Source organism: Biomphalaria glabrata, chromosome 2 (genome assembly GCF_947242115.1).
Source record: "Biomphalaria glabrata chromosome 2, xgBioGlab47.1, whole genome shotgun sequence".
In the NCBI taxonomy this organism is placed as follows: domain Eukaryota; kingdom Metazoa; phylum Mollusca; class Gastropoda; family Planorbidae; genus Biomphalaria; species Biomphalaria glabrata.
This window is the reverse complement of record NC_074712.1, coordinates 13,646,370-13,671,775: the sequence shown is the minus strand read 5'-3', so window position 1 is coordinate 13,671,775 and position 25,406 is coordinate 13,646,370. Positions and strand designations below refer to the sequence as shown.

Sequence of the window (25,406 nt, the reverse complement as noted above, 5' to 3'; positions counted from 1 at the left end):
TGTACCACTCTACGAAATGATAAGCAGCTAAATATGTCTTTCCTAAAAGAAAGAATGATCTAACTTCTGAGGCTCTTGGTGAATAATTTCAGTGAAAAATTTGTGGATTTTCAGAATTTAAAAATGAAATCCGTCTTTTTGAAAATCCGTTTGCTTCCAATGTGTCCAGTACCTGGCAGATCTGCAACTGCAACTGGAACTGATTGACTTACAAAGCCAGACATCCCTGCTTGACAAATTTCAAGTGATGCAAACTGTTGACTTCTATTCCGTGTTACCTGCAGAAAATTTTCCAAATCTTTGAAAACAAGCTCTAAGGATGATCACAATGTTTTTAAGCACTTATTTGTGTGAATACTTTTTTTTAAATGGTGAAACAGGCGAAAACTATGTTACGTAATCGCCTCACGGATGAACATGTAGATTCAGTGCTCTGACTTGGTGTTTCATCTATGCAGCCAGATATTTAGAAGATGGTTTTGGATAAACATCATGCATCACATTAATTTATGTAAGTAGGTCAACAAATAAAACTATTTTTAAAAGTTTATTGTATATTTAATTTTTTTTTCTTGTTGGCGATATGGCCCGCGACTCGAATCGGAAAATTAAAATGGCCCGCAGACCAAATAAGGTTGGGCATCACTGATATAAACCATCTTAAGAGTTAGCAAAAAAAAAAACAAACTCTAACATTTGCTAGTGTCAGTATTTTTTTCAATTCCTTACCCAATGTTTTCTGTCAACATCTTCATCTGCATCCCATTTTCTTGTTAAGAATGGATGTCGACTACTGATAATTTCCCCATCAAAATAGGTTGTCAGTGTGGGATACTCCGTAGTAAGACCTTTAATTTTAAGATATCCACACAGAAATGCTTTCTCTGTATCAACATGCTTTAAAAGAAATTTTCAAAATATTAAAACAATAATTTTAAAAAAATTATGAGAATTCAACAATAAAAAAAATAAAAATAAAATCATTTTCTATATAAAAGTTGAAAAGAGACTTAATCCTATAAACCAATAAGTTAGTTGATAAAGAACCATTATTGATTCTATTCTCTGTTCTAAATGAATTTGAAATAAGTTGATTCACCCCTAGATGTTATCAATTCACCTTTGACAGAAAGACCTGAAATGTCTAAAAAGGCTCTAACTATTAAATATAAATTTAGTGCAGTATGAGAAGTAAGACAAATGAACTCTTTTATCTTCTAAATTATTTTCCAGATTCTGATAGAATTATCTACATTTTTTTGTTCAACATAAAAATGTTAAGTATAATATAGAATGAAAGAATTAATATATTCTAAATACACCCAGATCTTTAATTTTAATGAACAAAAAAAAATAAATCCTGAACTCATTTCTTCTCATAGCACTCCTGGAAATCATCGCTAACTAAAATTTGGCTTAAAAATAAATAAAGTTCAACTAATTCACATGTACTCTGAGTGTTTCTATTGTGCTGGGCTCAAAATATGTCACGAGAAGCTAAAATTTAAAGTTTATGGTTTCATTTCAAATGTATTCATTTCTTTTGATAATTATATACTTTAAGAAAACTATAGTTCTTGAGATTGAAACAGACCTGCCTCTGTGAATGAAATATAAAGATGATCTTACAATGACCAACTACATTTCATACCAAACATTGCTCACACTTCAATCTATATGACTGGAGTTGTTTTAACTAAGATAAATTTGTATTGTAATGTAATATATGCTAACAGAAAGCATTTCACAGTTTATGCAGCTCAGAATGCAGCTTCACAACTTTAACAGATATCTAGTGGCCCATAAAGAGGTCACTGAGCAGTAAAGTGCTTGGCTTTCAAACAGTGGTCCGGGGTTCAAATCCTGGTGAAGACTGGGATTTTAATTTCGGGATCTTCTGGCGTTCCTGGGTCCACCCAGCTCTAATGAGTACCTGACATTAGTTGGGGAAAAGTAAAGGTTGTAGGTTGTTGTGCTGGCCACATGACACCCTTATTAACCACAGGCCATAGAAACTGATGACCTTAACTGTTCATCATCTGCCCTATAAACCACAAGCGGCACAAGGTCTGAAAGGGGAACTTCACTTACTTTACCTCTAGTGGCCCATAAAAAGTGAAAAGATTGAGACTATCTTATCTTTATTCTACTGAAAATAAAAGGATAAATTTGGTGCTGGAAAATTATTTTGTGTGTGTGTTTTTTGTTTTTAAAGCTATCTAGAATCTAAATTAAATCTAGAACTAATACTTGAAAATAGTCTCTAGATCTAAATGTTTTAACAATCATTACTATCATAACAATGTAGTAGGTTTTAGTATAATGATACTGATCATACTGCCTATTATTAATTTGACTTTTAGTGAGCCAACACAACACCTACAATCTAGTGTAGTGTCAGTGTCAAAGTTCAGTCAGTGAACCTTGGTAAAAATTTCAATTAATAATAAAATTTAATCCTGTCCACAATTTATATAGATCTAGATTTCTAGATCTATAAATAATAATTATAACATACCTGTAGCACAACCTCTACATCATAACATCTTCCTTTACTTTTCTGATGGCCTTGAAAGCAAGATCCATTATATAAAAGTGTTGTTGGTATACCCATTAGGCTTGAAAATGCAGGAGGGGGAGGGTCTAACTCTAAGTTTGATATATCATTCATTTGATTCATTAGATGAAGGTCTTGGATTTGCACATTCATATGAACTGTATGAACATCCACAGACAAACCATCCATTTCCAAAATGTAGCAATTTTAATGGAAAATGAATATATAACAGTAACTTCAATTCAATTTAAAGCAAGCTAGACACCCTAGAGTAGTAGAGATCTAATCTAGATCTAGTAATCTAGATTTAACTTTTTTAAGATTACAATCTGAATCTTGAAATCTAATAATCTTGAATGATTGAAATAATAATAATTGAATCTACTAAAATATATTTAAATAAAAAAAATCTAGATATGCTAGTTTAAAGTACTCGAAAGATATTTTATAAGTTTAAATAGATCTAAATATAGATCAAATCTTGATACACTATCTATCTAGATCTATTATATTACAATATTAGATCTAGATCAAGTAGTAGATATTTCCAAATTAACTCGCCTATATCGGTACGATCTCAATTCGGTATTTAACTTCCGATTCTTTAATATTATTCATAATTTCAAAATTAAAAGAGTTGACCTACAGGTTGAGTAGATCCACAGACCTATAAATATATATAGGTCTGTGAGCAGATCTCTTTTAATCTATTTTCTATAACTTATCTTATCTTATATAATACAGTCATAATCTAGTGCGTATTTTACTTTTGATTTAAACTACATCTAGATCTATATAGAACTGTACTCTAGATTAGATCTGGTATCGTTCTGGCTCTGGATTCTAGACTAGATCTTATTAAAACCAACAGCTTTCTATCTAGATCTATATAATAAATATATAGACTAGACCTATATAATATATACTAATATAGGACATCAGACATTATGATTATTGAATCGTTAAATTTAGATTCTGTTTAAGGATTTATGTTTTTAATGTACAAAAATAAATAAAAAATATAGACTACACTAGATTGTAGATTGATTCAATCTCAGAAAAAATGGCATCAACCTTCAAAAATATTTTCCAAACTTGTTTTATTTTACGCAATAAAGTTATTTTGCAAAGTGCTGAAAAAACTAAATTAAAAACTATTTCTGTTTATTCCAACCATTGTTTATCGTTTACGAGATGTCTGCATAATCCCAGAGGTAGACTAGTAGACTACTCAGTCTCATCTAAATTCTAAATCTAGTGAAATCTAGACCTAGTGATCTACTGACTAGTTTTATAATTTTTAAGTTTAGTTTACTTTTACTTTAGAACTTTAGACACTTTGACTTTAGTCATAGTCTAATTTAGTAATTAAACTAATTATTATATATTATAATATTTTTTTATTATTTAATTTATTATTAGTCTAATAACTGAGAATAACTCTAATTAAGACAATTAAGTCTAATAGTTAATAATAGTTATCATGTTATGTTATAGACACTCTAGAATAGAACGACCTAGAGTAACTTACATCTATCGAACACCTTCGTTTTAAGGTACTTATCGAACACCCCATTGTATTTTTTAAAATTCTCCTTTATTTCGATGATTATAAAGAAACTAGTCCATTCTTATTGTGCATCGTCCATTTCTTGATAGTTAAGTTATAATTAGTTTCATTTTCACACGAGGATCATTTTTTTACTTATATTCAAAGTGCATTGGTAATATTGGAATAAAAATTTCACATTTTTTGAACTCTTGGGAAGAGTGGAGTGAGTCTCGGGTTAAGGGTATTTTTTAATGCTAATGATGCTTCAGCTCAAAAAAACTATATACGCTTCTAATTAGGCTGAGAAATATTTACAACTATTTATTTGAAAGTGTCCTTTGTTACCTAAACATGAAAATTGAGGTTTAAAAAGGGGGTGTTCGATAATAGCAGTTTTTATATAAGCAATCTCAGCATCGTAAGATATCGAACGCCATTTTAATGTTAAAAATAAACATCATAGGGATATAACCCAAAGAAGACAAAATATTTAAATTATATATTTTTTAATTGTTATTTTTTAAAATAATGTAATGCAAAGTACAGAGATATAAATTAATCATATGTTACAATTTGTATCAGCTATTTGTGGTTTACCGTAAATGTGCTATATTTTTTTAAGTAAATAGATTTACATCGATATGCACTAATTGTACCCATTTTAAAAGCTTGATTTTATGACACATATATTATATATTATAGCTTAATGGCATCTATGGCAAATTATAAGGAGAAACAGAGTGGAATGTATTCAGTTGTTGTTTCTTTTTCAGATGCCCCATTCTATTAACTTCTGAATTTGCCCCATTCTATTAACTTCTGAATTATGTGTTATAAATACCAATACCTAGCGCATGTGCTTGATGTGAAGAGATATTAATAAAACGAAAGGGCAAAGGGGGGGGGGGTATAGAATGCAGATATGATATTTTGAAATAAAAATGTCTTGGGCAGGTAAAAAAAAAGGTCGGGGGGGGTGGGGGAGAGAAACAGTCAAGATACTGTATCCAGAGATCATCAATAATTGATCGACCATTAGAATGTGACGTCAGCCTCAAATACATAGAGTCAGTTGTGCTTCTCGATCTAGACGTGTGGCGCCGAGTCTATAAAATTATATATATATATATATATATATATATATATATATATATATATATATATATATATATATATATATATATTTGCCATAAAGTATGATAAAGCTCATAATGCGCTACAAAGACACTCCTTTGAAACATCACAAATACACAAAATAATAACAATAACGCATTTAACCACTCTCCTATTCTGTCTACACCCCCTTACTCGCGCTTCCACTCTCCAACATTCACACTTTTTCAGTGCAAAGTAACAACGTAAATTTCAAGACTCAATCCAAACGCAGCCACCAGACTAACACACAACAACAAAAAATGGTAAGTGATAGCGTAACACACAGGTGTAAACCAGGCCATCAACACAGCCCCAAAACATTGTTCAAGTTGTAGTAAGAACAATGTTGAGGGGAAAGGGGGAGGAGCCATCAGTCGAGTACCTACGGTCAAGCCGCTAATTAGGTCACAAACACTAGGCATGATAGATACGTAGTATATATAGATATGTTGTTTGTGTGTGTGTGACAAATATTAAGCGTGCTCTAAAATGCGCTGTTTTTTTTTGGTTAACCAGGTGGTTTAGGGAGGGCGGATTTATCTACATCTATAGGTAACACAGCTTGCAAGCTACCATAGCTTTTCAACACCCCCCCCCCCCCTCCCTGCACAGATCGAAAAATATCTAGCACTGACTTTTGGGCTGTTACATACACTGAGCATGCTAGATCGGCGGCTAGTTATGTAGGGCCGCGTACCGTATGTTTCGTTTTTAGGTCAACCAATTAAACTGTTGTGTCCTGCAATGAATTGGGGAGGGCGGGATTATCTATTGGCTACCAAAGCTTATTAGGCTCTCCCTCAAATAAATAATATCTGGATTTAATTTATTAATGGTCTTATGTCTCAAAATAGCTTAGACCTAAATAAGTACTACGGTAATGCGTTACTGGGCTTAGCACCGTCAGTTTCTAAGCAGAGCTGATCAGTGATAGATTCCTTCGATGTGGACCATTTGAAAATGACTAAAAATCTGTCTTTCTTGACATGGCGTAAAAAGAAAATGATATAAATAAAAAAAATATAGATTATAACACTTTTGAAACACCATACTTTTCACAAAATTTTAAGATTATAACACTTTTAAAACACCATACTTCTCGTGTGTTCGATAAGTTCTTAATATGTTCGATAAAAGATAAAGCTAAAAAAGTGTTCGATAATTTAAGCTTTTGAAATCATCAACCTGACTCATTTTAACATCAAATATAAGTTTAACTATGAGTAGTAATAGAATAAAACATGTCTACTTTTTAAGAAAAATGGATGAGGAGTTCACAGATACAATCAGTTTTTTTCTAGGTCTAATTTTTACGGAGATACACAAATTCAAACATAAAAAATGTCGTCGAATGAGCTTAACTTGTTCGATAAACGTAAGTTACTGTAGATTTTAATAAAAAATGATTTTGTACTGTTGAACAAAATTATAAATATTAACAAGACTATTGCTACATATATGTATCGCAGTTATAACACAATATTTTGTACATTTATAAAAAAGTATATATAAACACATCACTCATTGGATATTTCAACCCAAAAAAAAAAAATCTGAGTGAAATGAAATAATGATAACTGTTCATATGTGAACACAACACTATTTTTAAACTATGCAGTAAAAAAAGGCAGCCTATTGAAACACAAGCATGAATTAATATTTCACAATATCATAGTGTTGTATGTTAAATAGTAGTCTTACGTGATCATTCAAGTTCAAAGTATTTTATTTAAGCAATTAACTGTTAAATTGTTGTTATTTGTTTTTTTTTTTTACTTAAGTTTACTAGCCTATTTCTCCATATAAAGATTAAATAAGATGATGCGGCCACAATGTTTTTTTTTCTCTTTAGAATTGTGAATCATGTTACCAGAATTCTCATAGTGTTTTAATAAATTGATAAAAGCAGCAGCAGTCATTAAAAAATAACCTTTCTATATGTTTAATGCAAATTTTGTGTATTCAAGAGAAGTTCAAGTTATTAAGTAGATACATGCTTATAATGAGGTAGACTAGTTAGTAATTGTTAATTTTGTTGAAGTTGCATATAGATTCCATCATACTATTTTATGAATAACAATTATGTTTGTAAAAATTAAAGTCATTTAAGATTTGCAACAGTACTCTAGATTCTAGATAGTAGTAGTACTCCATGTCAAGAGTCAAGTTACTCAAGTAGTACTAGACTACTCACTAGTAAGACTAGTAGATCAAGAATTTTTTCTAGATGAGTAGATGACTTAAGTTTAAGACATAAATTTAACTTACTACTTGAATAAGACAATACATCTACTTGACACATTTATACTTAACTAATAACTTAATTCATAGTCAGTGGTAACTTGCAAATTATGTAAGAGATACATAATTAAATAAAGATATTAATTAAAATTAGGATTATCTGATAATCTAGTCTATAATTTTATATTATTAGATCTACTAGAGATCTATATAATCAAATATAATCTTGATCTCTTCTATAGATATAACATTGTCTAGACCTAGATCCAAACTGTTTACTTATAAGTACAAAAAAGGCTAGTTACCCTGTATTAGGTACTCAATCAAAAGATAGCTGCAAAATTAATCAAGGTCTCGGTAATGCAATGTCTATAAATTGTAACCCCAAACTGGCTAAACGGTACTAAACATTGAAAACCACATTTAGCCTTAAGAACCCCCAAAACGTCATCATGATCAAAGACAAGTCAAATACAGTCCAATTATCATATAGCAAAAGACTGACAATGACTTCAAATACTGACAAAATAATGGTATTTTGCTCCATTGGTGCACATACTAACTTCAACATTAAAATTGTGATACTCCCAACTATATGGTCTCTCTTTTTTTTTTTTTCAGAGTTAAAGAAGTTTTATAAAAATGCCACAGTCGTCTCTGCTGACGGTATTATATTTTGTGTGTGTGTGTACCATTAAAAAATAAATGCTTTTTAAAATGCAATGCAAATATATTATGACTTCTTTGTATTGGTAAATGGTAACTTACATACGTTAAATATAGTTGATTTTTTTTTTTCGTAGGTTGGTTTGAAATTAATCTTGATAGAAAAAAATTACGAACCCCTCATGGTAACATATTTAAAGTACCAAGTGAACCTTTAGCATTAGCAATAGCTACAGAATGGAACTCACAGGAGAAACTAGTCAACAGGCACACCATGCATTTGGTATGATTTATGGAATATTTTACACAGCACTCATAATGCTTATTGCCCTTGTCTTGCTCCTATTCTTTAGTCCCTTTTTTTTTTTTCTACTTCTTACACTATTTAATAACTGTAAATTCTATCTATCCATAGCTCAGGTGATCTCATCCTTGCTTTTCATATTTTGACTTGTCCTGTTTTATTTCATAGGAAATAATTATTCATATTCATACAATGTTTGCTTAATATTGTTAAGGTAATATACATATTCACAGTTAGTGAAATAACAGTTGCATTATTTCTATATAATTCTGTTAAAGTAAAAGTTCGGTGTACTTTACTTGAAAAACTTACAATTACACTGTGCTCTAGATGTATTGATTGTGTGAAATCCGGGATAATGAGGTTCATTGCTTCATATTTTTAGACCTGTTTAATTTTTGTTATGCCAACTATCTATTTCAGACAGTATTGAGCAACACAGCCCTTGAAAATCCCACTCACAAAACAAGAGAACAACTAACATCAAATATCATTCATTTTTTGGAAACAGATACTGTATGGTAATTTGTTAATTTTATTTAGGTCTTGATTATTTAGTGGTTTCCTAGTTATAAACAAAAAATTCAATGTAGTTGTAACTTAAGGATCATGCCTGCTAGGCTAAACCCTATAAGGGAGGTGAGCTGGTGTTCTGGTAAAGATAAAAATAATTTCTTGATGAAATATTTAGAAACCAGAGTCGACATCTAAAGTAGGTGACATTTATGATGATGATGTATGAGAAGAAGACAACAGTAAATAAGATTTTAAAAGAAGTGATTTATTCACAAGAAGAAAAAAAAGTTCTTATCACTAATTTCCGTTTTCATTTAGCTTAAAAATAGTTTATATGGTCTGCATGAACAATAAGTTCACATTCTAAACCAAAAGTTAACTGTTATCTTATTTCAAGCATAAATTTTGGTTTACAATCCTTTTTTAAAGTTTTAAGTTCTAAACATGACATATATCACAAACACAATATTAGATAGTGTATTTATTGTTAGAGCTATGAATGGCAAATTAACAATATATATATATATAGAGAGAGAGAGACTGTTAACTTTTAACTTTTCAAACACAGATTTTCTATTCTCATTAAGTTAATGTATCTTTTTTTAACACTATTTTATGACAGGTATATTAGAATGTATAATAAATGATTTACAATATTGTACAAAGCCAATACATATTTTAAATTCCAGTTACAGACTTAATGAACCACCGGAATTAGAGAAACTTCAGAAAACTAAATGGGACCCTATTATAGAGTGGGCTGTGAACAGGTAAGCCGCCTTTCCATAATCTAATGCCAATTTAATATGATTGGTGATAGTCTTAAATTTCTCAATGACCAGATAATGAATTCTGATTTTTTTGTAAAGAGGTTCGCTATTGTTATAAAATGACATTAAATATATTACTGTTTTATTTAAAAAATTGACTTTTTGTCAATTTTTTTTATATCTTATGTATCTTGTGAGTATTGTTGTTTGATAGTCTACAGCTAGATGAGTATCTTGTATGTCTTTTAAATTTTTTTTCATTTACTGAAAACCAAAGCTTTATTTGGCTTTTATTTTGTATTTATTCTGATCTGATATTTGTAGACATGGATTAGAAATTACTCCCACCTACAGTATGGCTCCACCTATTGTGAGCCCAGAGAGTAAAGAAATAGTTAGGCGTCATCTATTGTCCTACAGTGACTGGGCTTTGTTTGGTAAGAAATTTATTTTTTTTAAATAGTAAGGGGAATAGGTTTCCAAAAAAAATAAAAATTTACATCAGTGGCACATTTTTTTTTTAGATGCTTAGTCCTAATGATATGTTGAATTTGAAATTCTTTTTCAGGTTATCATTATGCTGTAGATTGTATCAAGTCCTTGTTAATAATAATGGCTCTGGTTGATAAACAAATTGATGTTGACACTGCAGTAGAACTGGCTAGATTGGAGCAAGAATTTCAGGTAAATTGTTTCTACAAAAATGCTTACTCTTTTTTGTTATAGATTACATTAATAAGGTCCTTTAGAAAATAATAGAATTCATTGGATCGATCTGAACTTTGTTTAAATGTTAACACAAACTACATTTCTGTTAGGTTATTGGGATGTGTATATCTAGACTGTTATCTAATTGGTTACATTGTATTTCAGACCAAAAAATGGGGTAGCGTTGAGTGGTACCATGACATTGAATTGTACGAGTTACGGTGTCGGCTGTCTGCTGCCATGTTGTTTGTTCATTGGTGCTGTGAGAGTACAACAATCAAGCAAAAAGCTACTCTACCATCTTTCTAAGTTTCTTGTGTCACTCTTGATTAAATGCTGTTGTATGAATCAGTCTTATAAAAATAAGTAATAATGAATAAGGATATACTTTATAAATAAAGAACTATATTACATTGTGTTTTTCTTTGTGATTTGATTTTTGTTTTATTTCTAAACTTGTTTGCTTTTATTTTTTGCCTAAAATGTTTGTTGTATTGTTTCTTAATTTTTAATCTTCTTTTTAAATTAAGTATTTTAGACAGTTATGTTGTCATACTATTTAATAATTAACTCATAAATATCTCTGTTAACACAACAAAGAAAAACAAGTAAAAATGAGCTAATAAGTTTGTTTCAACATTTTTTTTGTCCAATTATTTTCAAACAAAAAGACATTTTGATTCTAAATGTAAGAAATTCTAAACCTTATATTTCAAATAATACTGAAGATGTTTTAAAATAAAAACATTTAAGTCTACAGCTTCATTGTTTTGATTTTAAAAATTAAAACATGCTATTGAATAATTGTAGGTAGATAATACAAAGAAAAAAGTAATAACTGAAGCTAAAAATGCACTTAATGGAAACTTTATATAGAACATATTTATGTGCCTTCAACAGTTTCAAATCCATTGTTTACAGTACAAAAAATACAAACCTATATTATACACTGTTACACATACAATTGTACATTCTATTTACAATGCACTATAAATTAGAATGGAACTTGGTCAGCAAGGTCATTGCTTAACCCTATCCCTGGAAAAACAAACCTCTTAGTAAAATGTCAATTTTGGGTCAATTTTATTTTTATCAACCTGTAGTATTACACACTAAACTTACATTATGCCAAATGGTGTGTGTGTGTTACTGAAGTTTCTATGTAATATAGAAATTTACTGATGCAAGAGAAAAAACAGCTTGAAGAAATACACATATTATAAATAAAGGAAAATTAGACAATGTAAAACAAAAATATAAGACATAAGAGCTTTAAGGCCTTCCGTAACAACAATTAGAGCAGATGATTCAAAAATAATAGTTATACAACAAACAGAGCAGATGACTCAAATAATAGTTATACCCTAAGTTGTAAACTTCTTTTGTCATTCCTCAATATTTTACCACTGTTTGGTAATTTTTGTTGTGTCTGAGGAGTCCAGCATTTCCTCTTGATTTGTTTGCAACTCTCTACACTGTAAGGTAAATATGAATAACATGACATAATGCAACAATACATTGTTGGTGCAATAAGCTGCCAAACTAAGTACACTCTTAATTCCTTTGAACAACATCACTTATTGCTACAGTCACTGGATGTTAATCCTGCATTGGAAAATCTGGCAGTTTTATCACAAGATGGTCCAGACCCATTAGTGACTGATACACGATGCAAGCTTCCTTTAAAAGTCACTTTAGATTTAGTTCCCTGGAAATAAATTATATAACTCATGTAACAGAGAAACAATACAAATCATTTCTGATGTTTGTAATAGTTTTTAAGAAGGATATCTTCCCTGGAAACAGAGAAAATATTACTCATATATCAGAGAAACAAAAAAGGTAATTTTGGTGTAGCATTATTTAACTAAATTTTTGTGTAGCATTATTTAACTAAAGTGTTGTTTGCTCAGAAAATGTATTGACTAGAACAATCTTATCTTATATGATACAGACGTTACTTCATAAAAGAAGATGATTACGTCCTGCATATTAACTAATGTCCTAAACTCCACCAAGTCACTGGTTTTAACAATGTAACTTTTATCAACTCACTCATCTGTTGCGTACAAATTTTAAATACATTATTTCTCCCACTTCCCACTTTTGGATCAAGTTGAAACTTTGCACAATTATTTATTGTTTCTAACAAAACATGAAGCAATAAAACAAAACTAACCAATGAGTTAATTTTGTTAGATATGGAAAAGGAAATAAATCTTATAATATTTTATTTGTAAATTATCTCGCATCATTAAAAGAAATAAACATGAACAATAAAAATACAAAATCAAATGACTGAAATGGCAACTCTTTAATGTGAAGAAGCTAGTACTACTTACAGATATTTGATCTGTCACTCCTTTAAAAAGTTGAAATACAATTTGATTATGGTAATCAAAGTTGGTAATTTAGGAATAGAATGAACAGTAATAAATTTTTTGTTTACTTGAGTCTGTCTAGCACTTTTTATCACAGAGGGCTACCAGATTTCTTCAAAGCTCTCAGTCGGATGTCTTCCTTATAGCATTATCCTAGTTGACTCTTAACTGCACGTTTTTCTAGCAGAGTGCAGTTCTTGAGACATCCCCTATTCTTTTGATGGCATTCTTTTTTTTTTTTTGGTGTGTGTGTGTGGGGGGGGGGGGGCCTATCAAGATGTACTTACATTCAAAAGACATAACTTGTCAACATAGTTCATTTTTGTTTTAACAAGATTAACCATTGACAGTACTTCACATAAGTGTAGTATGACATATTCCCCAACTTAAGGACACCCAAAATTCTTTTAAGGCACTTTTGTTTTCCAAGTATCAGTTGCATAGCAAGCAAAGGGGACCATAAGTCTGGTGTCCTGATCAATAGTTTTCATAGTTCAAATATATTATTTTTTTTTAGTTGTTGCCAGCTTTTTGCCACTTTACTGCCTAATAGAATTAAAGTTTTATATTTCACTACTTTTGTTCATATCATCTTAAAATAGCTAGATCTCTCTCTATATATATATTACTTTTTTGAAACAATACTTTTCGCAAACATCATTAGATTAGTTGACTGGATAACTTAGCTAATGTAAAAACAAATCAGATAATTGGGCTTATCGAGGTACCTACCAATGTTGACATCAAAAGCATCAATCTCCTCCCTAAGATGATCAATCAGGTGGTTGATTTCAGTTACCCGAGAACGATTGCGTTTGATTTCCTCCTCATTGTGAATGGCTGTGATCATGTTTTTGAGCCATGTGTTGATTCTGGTCACAATGTCATCTTCCTTGTTGTCAATCTTCAGCAAGTGGACATCATGGGAAGAAGTCACCGCATTTATTACTGTATCTTTGTCTACTAATAACTGGTCAAAATAATTTTAATTAATGGAACAGTACTAAAAAAAAAGCAATATTAAAAGTAGAAACATAAAATGATAAAAAAACAACTTATTAAAGGGAAACTCCGATAGTTTTTCAAATTTTAGTTATTGACTTATTTAAATTCTGCGTAAAAAGTTGTAATAGTAAACATTATATCATTTTTTATTTAAATGCTCAGAAAATTTTATATTTAATAAATTAGACAGAAAATTCTTTACGCCCCCCAAAAAACGGGGTTCTGCGAGATTTTGTTTTAAGTTATTTCATGCGTCACTTCCCTAAACAATACTGAAAGAGAAACTTGATTTAACCAATCGTATCGCTTCATTCTTACAGTAGCTGTTAGGCTTAGTGACGGCCTAGTCCAGAGCTATGATACAGTTATATATATAAACATTTATAGATAGATCCAAAAGCATTAGGATAACCAACTCGAGAAAAAAAAGTAACATTTTCATCTAAGCCTCTCCCTATCCCAAGAAGTAAAAAGATCGTGTGTCTGAATGATTCGAACAAGCTGGTCAGTGTAAGGCTAGTCGAGACTACGTGTAGTCGGTCATGACAAGACAACCAAGCAATAGTGTTTGTTGTGTGTTGAGTGGTCTGGCGAGAAAATACACACTGCCGTGATTAGTCAAGTATGTAAATCTACTTTCAATAGGCATTTTTTCTTTGCTTACAAGATCCTAGATCTAACTGCATAGACAAAGATATATTTCTTTTACGAGAATGTAAACTTTGCTATATGGTCTCCTGTTAAACAATAAGTCAATAGATTAAAACACCTTTGTGACGTCACATAGAAACCCGGTGAAAGTCTGACTGTTTTGGATGCGCAGGAAAATTACGTCGGAAAAACATCAATTGCTAAGTTATTATTGCAAATAAAAAAAAAAGAAGAATATATTCATTATCTGTAAATCAAAACACATATTATATCAAAAATTGTCAAAACCATCAGAGTTTCCCTTTAAATTTAGTTCAAAAGGCTTATGTTTATACAGCATAGTTGTTTTCAAAACATTATTGCACTAGCTAGCGTGAAATGGAATATTTCATTATGATAAAATTTTCATTCAGTGAAGGGATACCCAAATGGTTGTGACTTGGACCTAACCCTATCTACAATATAAATTTCAAAGTCCTGATGACTGAATGGCTGATAATCACTATTTCTCCAACTTGCAGTGAATAATAAATTATGAAAATTTAACCTGTTATCACACATATATCAACTATTTAACCATATTGTAGCACAGGTATCAGGTACGTATAGTTACGCACTTTTGGAATTTAAGCACATACATCTATTAAAAGATACAAGGGCTAAAAAGTGTGTTGTTGGGGGGTGGGTGAATTTTATTTGAAAATATTTTGTTTGGGGGTATTATAATGCAGGCAGATGAGAAGGCTAAAACTGATGGACCTAAGAAGTATGGTGCATATAGAGGGCTGTTCCATTGAAAGAGACAAAAAAAGGGACTTATAGAATATGAGGGCTAGAAAATTGCGTTTGGGAGGGGGAGCGTTGTAATGCAGGCTATTTTATTGATGGGTTTAAAAGTGTTCTAGGTAATATACACATTTACCAACTATTTCCATCATAGCGTAGCACAGTTATCAGCTAGTATATATATATATATAAATTTATTGAATAAAATTACCATTCTTAGGTCCTCTGAAATATCTTCTTCTAGTTCATTTTTAGCTGCTTTTTCCAATGCTATTGTGGCACTCTCAATCATTTTTTCGTTATGCAAATTTTCCAGCTCTCTAGCCTGGGTAAGAAAAGCTTGCACATTTTCTATGAAAGTGCCAACCATGTCTTGCATATTGCGATCAAAATCTTTTATCACCTCCTAGTTTTAAAAAAATACAGAAAAAAAATATCCTAATAGTTCAAATCTTATGAGAATAGAATCTAAACAATAAAAAGTCAGTTTCCTAAATGTAAAGTCATATAATGTGAACCTGCTGAGCCTAGTCAAATGAGAGAGAATGCCTCAACTTTTAGAAGCTCACATACAACTAGCAGGAAATGAGAAGGCTGACACACTTGCCAAGAGTGGGAGAACAAACTCACAAGTAAACTCTGCACTCTATCCAGAAGAAATGAAGAAATTAATTGTAGATAAAATAAATGACAAATGGACGAGCTCCCATCCAAATCACAAGAAAGATGACGCTTACTATAAGCTATCCCGACAAGACCAACGTCTAATCTTTCAACTCAGGACTGGACACAACAGAATGCGACAACACATGTTCCGGAAGCTCAAAATTGGAACCAGTGAAATCTGCCCATGTGGAGTATCACCAGAAAATGCCGACCACGTCCTCCAAAACTGCTCTCTCTACCAAGAGGCCCGTATAAGACATTGGCCCCAAATCACCCCAATAGAAAGAAAACTATATGGAGAGCTCCCTGATTTGGAAACCACTGCGCAGTTCATCTCATGTATTGGTCTAGTCATATGAACACTCCAACATAACAATGAGAACGATGAAGAAGAAGAAGAAGAAGCAACCATTGTCTAGCTTTTGGTAGTGCATTAAATTTTCTCCTACTTCTATTGTTACTTCCTGATAACAAGAATAAGTAGCATAATTAACAAAGACAAAGAATAAAAACAAAAATTGGGCTATGGATAAAATTAGTTAAAGTGATGATTCAGTTAACACATTATTCATTATGTCAAAGCTTAACTATATGTGGCTATAAGCAAAGTAAAGTAAAAGTACCCCTTTCAGACTTGGCAATCTATAGGGCAAAATGATGTCAAGGTCAACTTTTTATTTGGCCAATGATTAACGAGCAGGGTGTCATGCAGCCAGCACAATGACTAACTGCCTTTACTTTTCTCCAACAGATGTCAGGTACCCATCAGAGTTGGGTGAACCATAGTTAATTGTTAATATTTTTACCACCAGCAGATAATGATTTTGTCTGTGTTAGATGAGGTAAGATATGCCTATATTAAAAATCTGCACAGAAATACAATAAATAGAGAATTAAAAAAAAAAGTAGCTCATTAAACATCCAGTTGAATGCCACATTAATCTGCAATATGTGTGTCAAGTATGCACTTCCAAAGGTTTAATATCACAATGAGGAAGCATTCTATATAGGCCTATGTGTGACGGTAGCTAACAATAAATGTATTAGTCATATTTTACTTATAACTATAAACAGCTTTGCATACTTTGTTCAGTTCTCTATAAAAAGCTTAGCATACTTTGTTCAGTTCTGAGAGCCATTATTATATATTTATTTAAAGAAGTAAAATGTAAAAAAAATATTAAAAAAACAAAACAATTCCTCCTTTATACAGCTTATTGAGCAATTATTTTACTCTTAAAAACTAATGTTAGATTTAAAAAAAAAAAGGAACATAAATTTATTATCCTGCCCCATTCCTTCCCCATCCAAGAAATAATCCTGGTTTAGCAAATGTATAAAGCTAGTAGAGTTTATAAAATTCTAATAATACGCCTGTAGATCCAGACTAAGAAGACATTATGCAAAATGTTCCTATTAATTAGTTTAATTAGCAATCATACATAAAACACTGAATCATAATCTTCAAATACAAAAACAAAATTTAATAAAATACTCTGAAAGACACAAAGATAAAGGCACATTCCTTGTCCCATATTCTAGGACAAATTTGTACAAACACTCCTTCTTCCCTAGTGCTATTAGAGCATGAAATGGGTTGCCTGAGCTAGCCAGGAAAACCAGTGACTTGGCTGAATTTAAGTCATTGGTTAATATGCATGACTAAATGCATGACGGGTAGGACGTAATCATCTTCTTTTTTGAAGTAACGTCTGTATTATATAAAATAAGATAAGATAACTCTTTAATGAATAGAACCTATATGTGGAATTACCTGAAAATGTTTAAGATAAAGATTTTTTTTTTATTTTGCAAAATTATAACAGTCAAACTAGAGTTTTCCTAGTGTGGCCAAATAGCTACTAGTTCTTTTCTCAAAGATATACATGAAATGTCTATTTTCTAGGAATATTGTTAGAATTGTTTTCAAGATCCATGTCCAAGTTCCACACAGATTTTGGCCATGAATTCACAACCTGAATAGAGGAATTGTAAAACAAGCAACAGAAAATACTTGCCTCCAATTGATCCACAATTTGTAACTCTAATCCCATTAATTTATCCCACAAATCATTGATGATCTGTGCATACTCCAACACTTTAATTTCTGTCAATTTTGGATCATTCAGGTGCTGCAGTTCAGCAAACAACTAGCCAAAAGTAAAGAAAACATTCCTTATGAAAGTAAGCAGCAGAAAATTATCATTTTATCTTTATCCCTTTCAAGATAAATTATGTTACTAAAGCTCTAAATTCTAAATAATCTTATATTTTTTCTAACACCATTTGCCAGGTAAAAAATATACACATAACTTTAATATTTGCATATGAATAATTCTTGATAAGCCCAGATCTACTTTCGGGACTTAATAAAAACCTAGAAATATCCAGAAAGTTTGAATAGCCATAATTTAATGAAGTTCTAGTCCTTTGCTGATCTCATTACCTTCTTTTTTTTCTTATTGAAATCTGCAATAATTTTCATGCATTCCTGTTTATTTTCCAGCTTGGCCTCATTGACACATTCCCAAAACATATCCACCTCTGCTTTTCTTTTCTCAAACTCTGACAGGCCAAAGTTAAATAACTCCAAACAAACTGCAATCAGCTTTTCTCTAAATGTATTTATAAGTTAAGGTTAAATTGAAAAACAAAAATATATCACAAAATATGCACAATTAAACAAGTGATGAAATATGACATTAATTATGGTAGTCACTCACAGTGGCAGATTGTTCAAAACAAGAAATGGAATACAATGAAAAGATTAGTAACTGTGACACATACACAGGACAAGCTTCCATAGACACTGTATTTCAGGATGCCTTAATCTTTGTGCTTTAAACCATTCAACTGCTCAAGACCTCTTTATCCAAATTATTGATAACTAATTATAAGTAATCCTTTACATTCTCTTCAATGATTTTGAATTCTATGCTTAAAATCTTGAACATTTCCTTTGAAGGAAAATTTTTAACAATAATCAAGAAAGGATATAATTTCACCATTTCATCAACACCCGGTATTTCATTCAGTTTGTTACCTTCTGGGTCATCTGCATACATTTCTTCAAATAATTTATCTGTGTTCAGATACTCAACATAGGCTTCCTGAAGAAAAAAATATCAGAACAATAAAAACATAAGAAATACATGTGTACACAATGTTTAGACTTAACTTATGAAAAAAAAAAGTTAATTGATGCACTGAATCAGGAAGATGAGCATGTTTGTGCAAGGAAAAAAAAACTAGATTACAGCCTAAAGTGAAAAACACACATCATAAGCATGATGAAAATATCACATTTGCAAAATCTTTTTACTTGTTTAAAGGCAAATCTTGTTAATCGAGCATGTTGAAGGTTTAATTTTTCTTTTCCTTACTTCTAGCCAATCTCTAGGCCTCTATCATGATAATTAATTAGCCTACTTTTATCTGGTTTTACCAAATATTATCTACTTTAAATAACTTTGACTGTATATTATAAAAAAATATAAAGAATTATTAATAAATATAAAAACAGAATGCTGGTACAAACCCTATGTTTCTGAATTTCTAGTTCTTTTTGCTCTTGAATTTCTTCTAAAATTCTGGCCTTGTTGTCTTTATCAATTTGCTCTTCAACTTGACTTTGAAATTTTTCATATGCAACTGCTTTCTGTGACAATAATTTAAAAAGATTTAGATCTATCAACAGTAAATGTTTTACTTTCCAAAATATGTTTTGTTTTATGTGTACAAGAGCATGCTATATTTGTATTGAAATAGATGAAACTCAACAGATTAAAGTTCAAATGACTAGGATATTTGTCTTGTTTTCTTTTAGATGTATTCAAAAGGCTTATCATTGCACTGGTAGCACTTTGAAAGTTACTTGTAACTCTGATTCAAATTTCATGAAAAACAATGCTTATTACAAACTATTCTGACAAATTCATCATGTAATTTTTTGCCTCATATCAAGACACAACAGAATGAGGAAACATGTGTTCCTTAAGCATAAAATTGGGACTGCTAAAATTTACCCTAGTAAGAATGCTATGTTCCTAGTCCATCGAAAGGCCTGAAAAACTATATGGAGAGCTGCTTGATCTGGAAACCACTGTGCAGTTCATCTCAGATATAGGATTAGTTATCTGAATCCTCCAACATAATAATGAAGGCAGAAGAAGAAAAGAAATGAAAAGGCAGAAGAAGAAGAATTGTAAGAGACGCTTCTACTCTAAACTGCAGACAAGATGAGATGACCTACATGTGACTCCTGCTGCAGAAATCATTTAATCCCAAGAGGAAGATTTGTGTAGCATTGACTTCTGCAAATCTAAATGTTCATTGCCTCCAAAGAATTAGTCGAATGGCATAAGTATTACATATATATTTTTTTTATAGCTGGAAACAAGGCCAAAGGATTGTGAGTATATATAATATGTTCTCCTTGGTGAGTGCATTAGACTTTTAAATTGACTTATAGTCAGTGCTTTTTTAAATAAACGAGTCACAAAAACAATTGTTATCAACATTTTGAAAAAAACTATTGGCTTGCATCATGGAAATGCTGTGATGGTGTCAAAAGTGCATTAAGAGACAATTTAAGCCAGTCTACTTCTTTAAACTGTTCAACCATTGATAAATCTACTTAACTTTAGGCTTCATGCTGAATCATATAGTCTCCTGTGTAATGATTAAGGATTTGACAATATTTATCGTCCAACCATTTGAAACTGACAAGTAGAGTTTCGCCCAAGGCCATAAAAGAAAGAGCTCCCTTTCACATGCCTTATTGAACTGATTTGTTCTGTCTGGAAGAGATCCAGGTAAGTGTCTATATACCACACTACCATTTCTAGTGATTAGGACACTCCAGATTTACAGGCTAGAATTTGCCTAAGGGCAAGCACACAGGGGACCCCACCATTTTCTTTCTCTGTGCCAAGCTGACCATGTGAGATTCCCCATTTTTGAAAAGGCTCCTTGAGGAATGGCACTTGGATTGTTCTTGTTAAGTGGGAGCTCTTTTACAAACCAATGGAAATGCACCAGCACTCCCACAGTAGTCCTGTTTGCTACCCATTTGGCCTAATCATTTTTTCTATGACCATTTACACCTCATCACCACCGTGAAGAGGGATAGCTTGCCCGGGTCATTATCCAAATAGCTTTTCTTCTAATGACCCCGTGTGCAAGTGACTTCTATGGTACCCTAAATGACCATCTTGGCCAATATAACACGTCTGTGGTCTGACTCAGTCTGTTAACAATATTGAAAAAAATCCTTCTGTTCACCTGCCAAGATGTACAGTATATTATTTTTATTTAAAAAATCATTTTGTTTTCTCCTCTTAGCCTTTGTATCTACTAATTCTCTGTAGCATTCATTGTCCAAAGCCCAACTTTTTTTTGTCAGCCTTAGCATATTTGCTTTAAAACAATATAGAGAATATGGAAACTACCAGTGATGAGTATCAATACATTCAACTTGAATTATAATTATGAATAATTCAGAACATAAAAAGACTATGACCTTTTTTTTAATAAAGAAAATAAATCTTATCTTATTGAAATAAACCTCACAAAGGTCAGAAATATTACAAATGATATAATTTTAACAATCTTCATGAAATTTAGTAATTAAAAAATATATAGGCATCCCCAGGAATATTTCATAGACATTACTGATTAAGGTACGAACTTTAAAAAAACATTTTAGAAGGCAAACAAGCAATATAAAAAAAAATACTTTAAACAATTACAGACATATATTTCAATTTTGTAAGATTTATTTCCCTTTATATAACATTAATAATTGCCACTTATTAATTAATTGATTGGTTAATTTTTTGATTGATTCATTTTTTGTTAGAGGCAATGAATAATTGTGCAAAGTTTCAACTTGTTCCAGGAATGGGAAGTGGGAGAAATAACATGTACAAAATTTGTAAGTCAGACAGAGTGAGTTGTTATATATAAGCTTTGCACCTAGGGAGAATCACCTGATCTAGGAATCACTGCAGTTAAACTGAAATGTAGGAATGGTTATCTGAACCCTAGGCTTCAATTTTGACAGAAGAGAACAAAATAGTAGACTGCACAACAACAACAACAACAAAGAAAATTACATTTCCCAACAAATAATACTAAATCTAATCATTATGAGATTTAAATTGAAAGCAATAATTTTAGAGTTGGATAGGTCTCAAAGATCATTTTTAGAATTAAATAGGTCTCAAAGATAATTATTATATTACATCCTTAAATGTATAGTGTATATAAACTTACTGTTTGCTGGTCAATCAACCGATAATCAAGAAACTCTATACTGGGAAGAAATGCAGCAATATAGAGTTTAAAATTTTCTTCTGAACTAACAGGATTGTTAGCAATATTTAGTGTTTTCAAATTTGGAAATCTTCTAAGATAGAGAATCTGCAAAAGAGTGGAGTATTAGAATAACCTGTTGGACAAGTAATAGTCATATTAATGTTAACTCACTAGGTTACTTGATTTAATAATATATTGAACACTGATTTGATTTAATAATATATTGAACATTGACTTGATTTAATAATATATTGAACACTGACTTGATTTAGGTACTCACATCCTTTATATCTTTGAGCTCATTGTTTCCAATGGAAAAAACATGTAAATTTTTTTGTGAGTCTAAATTTTCTATCTTGCTAATATGATTATTGAACAAAGTCAAGTCTTGAAGCTTTGTGAGTTTCTCCAGACCTTCTATGACTTCAATGTTGTTGAAGGACAAATCTTTAAAAGACAAAGCATAAAAACTTAAAAGAAATTATGTTAACAATTTTTTACAAAGCAAATTTTAAAACTTTTATTACGTACACTAAAAAAATACTTTTTTTTTTCAATAACTTACCAAGCCATTCCAAGTTGACAAGAGTGTCTAAGCCTTCAATTTTCTCAATGATATTGTTATCAAGTTGTAATTTTGTTAATGAGGCGAATTCCCAGAGATTATCAATTTTGAGTATATCTGTTAAGTCAAAATATAATAACAGAATTAAATCCATATATACATACAAATCTCTCATTAAGTAGAATTTAATCCCCTTTTTTCAATTACAAACAAAATAAATAATCACCAATAATTAAAAAACTAATTGGTTAATTATTTTATTGAGTTATGTCTTGTTAGGTACAATCAATAATTGTGCAAAGTTTCAACTTGATTCTAGAATGGGAAATGGGAGAAAAAACATGATATAAGCTTTGTAATAATTATTAATAGACTATATAGTTTTTTGCTCTAAGAAATCATAGGCTAAAATATTTTTTTAAAGAGTAGATATATATTTCAACAGTAAATATGTAAATACTTAGGGTAAAAAATAACAAAAGGTTAAAGATCACTAAAAGAGACAAAAACCAGTTTAATTTTGGTATCTGCTGTCTTGAGAAAACTAAAAAATCTTGAAGATTCCATGTAAAATTAAAGCTATATTCTTTGTTAGTGGAGTCTGTACTTCTATTTGGTTGTGAAAGTTGGACACTGAATTCAAGCCTTTGAGAGTAAATGCTACAGAAAAATGCTGGGTATCAGAAACCAGGAAAAGAAGACTTTTCCAAGTCAACACTTTACTTCTCAATACTGTGAAGAGATAAAAGCTGAGTTAGTTTGATCATACTGCAAGACATGACTCACTGTCAAAATTCATCCATTTAGGTAGAGTGGAGGTAGCATAAAGAAAAGGTCGTCCAAAGAAAAGCTGGGTGGACCAGCCTCTCTCTTGATATCCTGCTTAGAACAATAAGAAAAGCCAAGTGACAGACAATGATCATTTTTTAGTATTAAAAAAAACTAAAACTATTTACTTTTAAAGTCCAGTCTTAGAGACAGAACATCACTAAAATTTATGCCTTCCTTTTTTGCTATTTTCCCTGCTTCATCTTTTGGTCCTTGCTCTTCAACAGCTTTTTGCAGCATTTCTTCATCAATGACTGAAGGCTCCACTGTATCGTAAAGCCGACTCATTCTGAACAGTGACTGTTACACTCTGTGTATGCTTTCGTCCACACCAATCAATTTTCTGTATTCATAAATTAAAAATATAGTATTTTCATATAGGCCTAATATTGATTGCTAGTGTGTGTGTGTGTGTGATTAGCTGTGTGTTAGCAGGATTATTTGTTTTTATACTGTTGAATCTAGTTAAATTAGTTAATTGGATTAGTTCTACTTGAACAGATCCTAAATTCATCAAATATGCTTGTAATGCAGGTTTAGTAGATTCTAGTCATCATTGACTGAACTAGAGTTAGGTACTTAGATTTTAAAAAATTCATACTAAATGTATTGTAATGAAACTAACAGTTAGATAGAGCTTTTTGAACCAAGTTTATTGATACCTCATTTAATGATTTATGGTTCTAACTTTATTAGAACAGAAATTATAGCCTTTTTAGTGGCAAAAATTGAGCCTATTTTTTTTTTAATTTTTGTGACCAAGAAAGAGTAAATTTGCTAAGAAAATGCTAGATCTATAACTTTTTAAGTACTATCTTATATAATACAGACGTTACTTCAAAAAAGAAGATGATTACATCCTACGCGTCATGCATTTAGTCATGCATATTAACCAATGACTTAAATTCAGCCAAGTCACTGGTTTTCCTGGCTAGCTCAGGCAACCCATTCCATGCTCTAATAGCACTAGGGAAGAAGGAGTGTTTGTACAAATTTGTCCTAGCATATGGGACGAGGAATGTGCCTTTATCTTTGTGTCTTTCAGAGTATTTTATTAGATATAAATCTGGAGATAGTTGAATAAAATTTTAATCAGATCATCTGTCCTACTATTAAAAAGTATTATATAATTTAAAATAATAATTTAATATACATATAGATTATATTCACTATAATATAGAGTAATAAAGAGATATAGACTATAGTATAGTAACTATAGATTATAGTCAATATTCATATTGAATATAGTTTATATATATTATATAGACTAATAGACCAGTCATTGGTCATGTACTTCATGTAGTATACTAGTATTAGTATATTATATACTTATTTTATATAGTTAATAGTATAATAAAATAGTATTAAATAATTAATAGTAACACTCTCACACTCTCAGTAACACTTAAACTTACACTGAAATTGACTGAAATTAGACTAACTAGACTAGTGTCTGACTAGGAAAGATCTAGGCTAGGTTTTGATTTTTGTAAATAAAATTACGAAAACATATAGATCTTAACATTAAATACCTTTCTAGAAACTTTAAACTTCCTAAAACATTATAAAATAAAGCTATTCTTTTATTTCTTCATAAAACTATTTACAATTTAAATGGGACGCGAGGACGCCGTTACCCTGACTTCAACTGTTTCCTACTGTCTTAAAAACATTAAGTTTCCAAAAGAGATAAGAAAATAAATAATAAAATGTAGACTATATTTTCTTTTAAAAAAA

The 25,406-nt window shown here is 30.8% G+C and overlaps 4 protein-coding genes across 9 annotated transcripts in view; 1 reads left to right on the top strand and 3 right to left on the bottom strand.

The window, feature by feature from the left end:
• LOC106078573 (glucose-induced degradation protein 4 homolog) overlaps positions 1–3,478 on the bottom strand; it is a 10,714-nt gene extending 7,236 nt beyond the window's left edge. The window contains exons 1-3 of one of the 2 annotated variants that reach the window (XM_056019228.1): positions 3,365–3,478; positions 2,519–2,715; positions 730–897 (exon numbers count right to left, since the gene is read on the bottom strand). In XM_056019228.1, coding sequence (XP_055875203.1) covers positions 730–897; positions 2,519–2,710 — 360 coding nt within the window. In that variant the 5' untranslated portion in view covers positions 2,711–2,715; positions 3,365–3,478. Of the gene's footprint in view, positions 1–729; positions 898–2,518; positions 2,858–3,364 lie in introns of those variants that run through there. The other variant, XM_056019227.1, reaches the window with a different exon arrangement.
• Positions 1–6,632, bottom strand: part of LOC106069139 (G patch domain and ankyrin repeat-containing protein 1 homolog) — a 153,598-nt gene extending 146,966 nt beyond the window's left edge. Inside the window, exon 1 of the mRNA XM_056019223.1 lies at positions 6,514–6,632. The gene's annotated coding sequence lies outside the window, so the exon portion shown is untranslated. The remainder of the gene's footprint in view (positions 1–6,513) is intronic.
• LOC106078240 (ATP synthase mitochondrial F1 complex assembly factor 2-like) overlaps positions 1–10,885 on the top strand; it is a 19,451-nt gene extending 8,566 nt beyond the window's left edge. Inside the window, exons 2-9 of one of the 2 annotated variants that reach the window (XM_056019226.1) lie at positions 3,620–3,771; positions 8,127–8,171; positions 8,309–8,454; positions 8,899–8,996; positions 9,681–9,761; positions 10,086–10,198; positions 10,330–10,445; positions 10,635–10,885. In XM_056019226.1, the coding sequence (XP_055875201.1) occupies positions 3,621–3,771; positions 8,127–8,171; positions 8,309–8,454; positions 8,899–8,996; positions 9,681–9,761; positions 10,086–10,198; positions 10,330–10,445; positions 10,635–10,778 (894 nt within the window). In that variant the 5' untranslated portion in view covers position 3,620 and the 3' untranslated portion in view covers positions 10,779–10,885. Of the gene's footprint in view, positions 1–3,557; positions 3,772–8,126; positions 8,172–8,308; positions 8,455–8,898; positions 8,997–9,680; positions 9,762–10,085; positions 10,199–10,329; positions 10,446–10,634 lie in introns of those variants that run through there. The other variant, XM_056019225.1, reaches the window with a different exon arrangement.
• Positions 10,329–25,406, bottom strand: LOC106078617 (dynein regulatory complex subunit 3-like). 4 transcript variants are annotated; one of them, XM_056019215.1, is made up of 13 exons: positions 25,202–25,406; positions 23,798–24,012; positions 22,842–22,958; positions 22,557–22,723; positions 22,235–22,381; positions 19,497–19,616; positions 18,956–19,068; positions 18,405–18,579; positions 17,977–18,108; positions 15,504–15,698; positions 13,583–13,820; positions 12,812–12,831; positions 10,329–12,177 (listed from the first exon to the last, which is right to left on the bottom strand). In XM_056019215.1, the coding sequence occupies exons 2-13, from the start codon at positions 23,955–23,957 to the stop codon at positions 12,043–12,045; spliced, it is 1,719 nt and encodes a 572-aa protein (XP_055875190.1). In that variant the 5' UTR covers positions 23,958–24,012; positions 25,202–25,406; the 3' UTR covers positions 10,329–12,042. The 4 variants fall into 4 exon arrangements, with proteins under 4 accessions (XP_055875190.1, XP_055875191.1, XP_055875193.1 ...); XM_056019216.1 differs by lacking the exon at positions 25,202–25,406 and adding an exon at positions 25,085–25,105; XM_056019218.1 differs by lacking the exons at positions 23,798–24,012; positions 25,202–25,406 and adding an exon at positions 23,628–23,775.